This window comes from Octopus bimaculoides, chromosome 9 (genome assembly GCF_001194135.2).
Source record: "Octopus bimaculoides isolate UCB-OBI-ISO-001 chromosome 9, ASM119413v2, whole genome shotgun sequence".
Taxonomy (NCBI): Eukaryota; Metazoa; Mollusca; class Cephalopoda; order Octopoda; family Octopodidae; genus Octopus; species Octopus bimaculoides.
Genome location: NC_068989.1, coordinates 83,298,404 through 83,299,603, shown reverse-complemented (window position 1 = coordinate 83,299,603; position 1,200 = coordinate 83,298,404). Strand labels below are relative to the sequence as shown.

General features: G+C 41.8%; 1 protein-coding gene across 1 annotated transcript in view; it reads left to right on the top strand.

Annotated features, from left to right (window-relative positions):
* The window catches only part of LOC106875823 (excitatory amino acid transporter 1), a 269,880-nt gene extending 268,680 nt beyond the window's left edge, over positions 1-1,200 (top strand). Inside the window, exon 8 of the mRNA XM_052970833.1 lies at positions 687-1,200. Within this exon, the coding sequence (XP_052826793.1) occupies positions 687-873 (187 nt within the window). The 3' untranslated portion in view covers positions 874-1,200. The remainder of the gene's footprint in view (positions 1-686) is intronic.

The window sequence follows — 1,200 nt, the reverse complement described above, 5'->3', positions numbered from 1 at the left end:
TCTCTCTCTCTCTCTCTCTCTCTCTCTCTCTCTCTCTCTCTCTCTCTCTCTCTCTCTCTCTCTCTCTCTCTCTTATATATCTATATTTACACAATAGTAGTAGTGGTCCCAGTATGTGGCATGACAAAACACCAATTTCTGCTGTTATAGCTCTCCTTACTTCTTTACAACAGCTAAACGATGGGGCCAAGGAAAAATCATCTATCAGGCCTTACTGAAAGCATTGTGACACCAAAGAAAAAAAAATCACAAAACACATTCTTCTGTAAAAAGCAAAAGATGGTCGACAGTATGCCTTGCCCCAAGAAATCAATTCTTATTTTTCTGACACGAAAACTAAACTCACCTCTCATTCGCTTTTCCCTACTCATCACACTCTACATTCATTTTACTTGCCTTAACCTTCAAATGTGTCTCAATTTTCTCTCCAATATTTCACACGTGTTTTAGACTTCGTTTCACTCCATTGCTCTGCTGTCATTTTCTGTTCACAATCATCAATTTCTATGTCAGTCATCACCTCTCAGCCCACACTTTTCTCTTCCATCCCCTTCTCTCTCTCTCTCTCTCTCTCTCTCTCTCTCTCTCTCTCTCTCTCTACCTGTCTGTCAGTCTGTTATCTGTCTCTGTCTTGTGTGACTTCGTCTTCTCCCATTCATGTGTCTTGTATTTCTTTTCTATTGCAGAGATCGATTCCGTACCATGATCAATGTCGAAGGTGACAGTTTGGGCGCAGGAATTGTCTACCATTTGTCCAAACAGGAGTTGGCGGCAGTGGAGAAAGAAGGTGAAGAAGGAGTACTGACCCCTTTCACTGGGATAGACGACAAGAAACCAAATGGCACGGACAGTGCAGCTATCACAGCAGTGTAGAGACATTCCTATCATATATGCATAAATATATACACATACATATACACATACGTTCATACACATACGCATATAGACACACACACACACACGCAGACACAGACATTGCCATACGCACATTAGTATACCAATACGCATACACACACACACACACACACACACACACACACACACACACACATATATATATATATGGACATACACAAATGATTGCATCAACGCTCGTACAAGCATAGACATTCAGTGGCAAACACGCGGACGCACGCACACACACACACGCACGCACGCACGCACAAAGTCATACATTATCACTATGCTGAAAAGTACTTT